Below are 1,451 nucleotides of genomic sequence, written 5' to 3'. Positions count from 1 at the left end.
TGTTTGTATGATTTTCATTATGGTTACATGCTTCCAAATTTTCTAGAGAGATGCAAGATTTTGTACACAGATACGGACAGTTTGATTTATCGAATTACTTGCGACGACGTATACGAGGCGATAAAACGTGACATTGACCGATACGATACTAGCAATTATGATAGAGACAATGCGTATGGTGTTCCGATCGCAAACAACAAAGTCATCGGATTGATGAAGGATGAGAACGGTGGTAAAATCATGATGGAGTTCGTAGGTCTTCGTTCAAAGATGTACGCGACTCGGGTGGAGAACAAAAACGATGTGAAAAAAATTAAAGGAATTAGTAGCAACGTAACAATCAAAAGTATAACTTTCGATGATTACTTGTCTTGTCTATACAATCATTTGGAAAAGTCAGTTTACATTAAATTGATAAAGTCTCTAAAGCATTGCGTGTATTCTATATCACAAATGAAATTAGCGTTGAATCCGCACGATGATAAACGCTACATTACCGATAATTCGATCGACACCCTTCCTTGGGGGCATTATGATATCACTAGGAGAGAGAGGGAGAGAGAGAGAGAGAGAGAGAGAAAATCGGTTGTTACTCCATGATCTCATCTTATGAATTCTAGGTTGATGCGTGCACTCTTTCACATGAGTGGGGGAGCATATACGTTTTTGGGAGGGGGTTATGTGTAAGGATACAAATGGTGAGGGAATTGCATGTATAAAATCAAGCATCTCGAACAGCGAGTATTGCATTCTACAGACTGCTCGTTGCACGATCGCATCATCGGTACTATTATGTACATATACATGATGAATAATCAAATCAATAATTTCACATACAAAAATAGATTTTAGAACGATTGTGTTGGGGACGGTGGTAGTATGAAGAAGCGAAAAAGCGATGGGTAAGTAAAAGCGTTGTTTCTTTGAAGGAATTATGAGTTATGAAAATAGTGTGTTTTTCTTTTTATAGACAGCAGCAGCATCACTCGATAGATTGTAACGCTCGAATCTTGGGTAGAAGATACTCCATAGCCGGCAACTATTTCAAGTTCATCGTTTGCGTGCGAGTGGCAAAATATGTGTGTGGAATTGATCTTGGGGGACAATCGCAGTAAGGAGATTTCCTTTTCGGTGTCTACGTGGAAACAGCTTTTGAAAACCAAAGATTACGTCGATAGTAGCTATGTTGTCGCGAAGGATAATAAGGAGAAACGAATCGATGGGAATTTATCGCTACAAATCGTTAATTTTACGGAAATGGATATAGTCAAGTTGTTTGATTTTCATACATCTATCTATGTTACCAAAGAGACCATGTATAATTTGTATAAATTAGAGTTATGCATCGATCATATGTATTCATGGTTACTGGAAAATATTCCAGAAATTCAGGATAGATTTGTAAAGTTCGTGGATATTGTAAGAAACATCGAGAATAATAATAATTACAC

The 1,451-nt window shown here is 37.3% G+C and overlaps 1 protein-coding gene across 1 annotated transcript; it reads left to right on the top strand.

The window, feature by feature from the left end:
- Positions 1–6: 6 nt before the first annotated feature.
- On the top strand, positions 7–600 carry LOC144477989 (uncharacterized; the record flags this gene model as incomplete). The annotated part of the gene is made up of 1 exon (XM_078195717.1): positions 7–600. A coding segment is annotated over one exon (594 nt), but the record flags the coding sequence as incomplete, so codon positions are not given.
- Positions 601–1,451: the final 851 nt, after the last annotated feature.

The sequence above is a fragment of the Augochlora pura genome, unplaced genomic scaffold (assembly GCF_028453695.1).
Source record: "Augochlora pura isolate Apur16 unplaced genomic scaffold, APUR_v2.2.1 APUR_unplaced_5950, whole genome shotgun sequence".
In the NCBI taxonomy this organism is placed as follows: domain Eukaryota; kingdom Metazoa; phylum Arthropoda; class Insecta; order Hymenoptera; family Halictidae; genus Augochlora; species Augochlora pura.
Note: the sequence above shows the minus strand (reverse complement) of the source record. Positions and strands in the feature narration are given on the sequence as shown.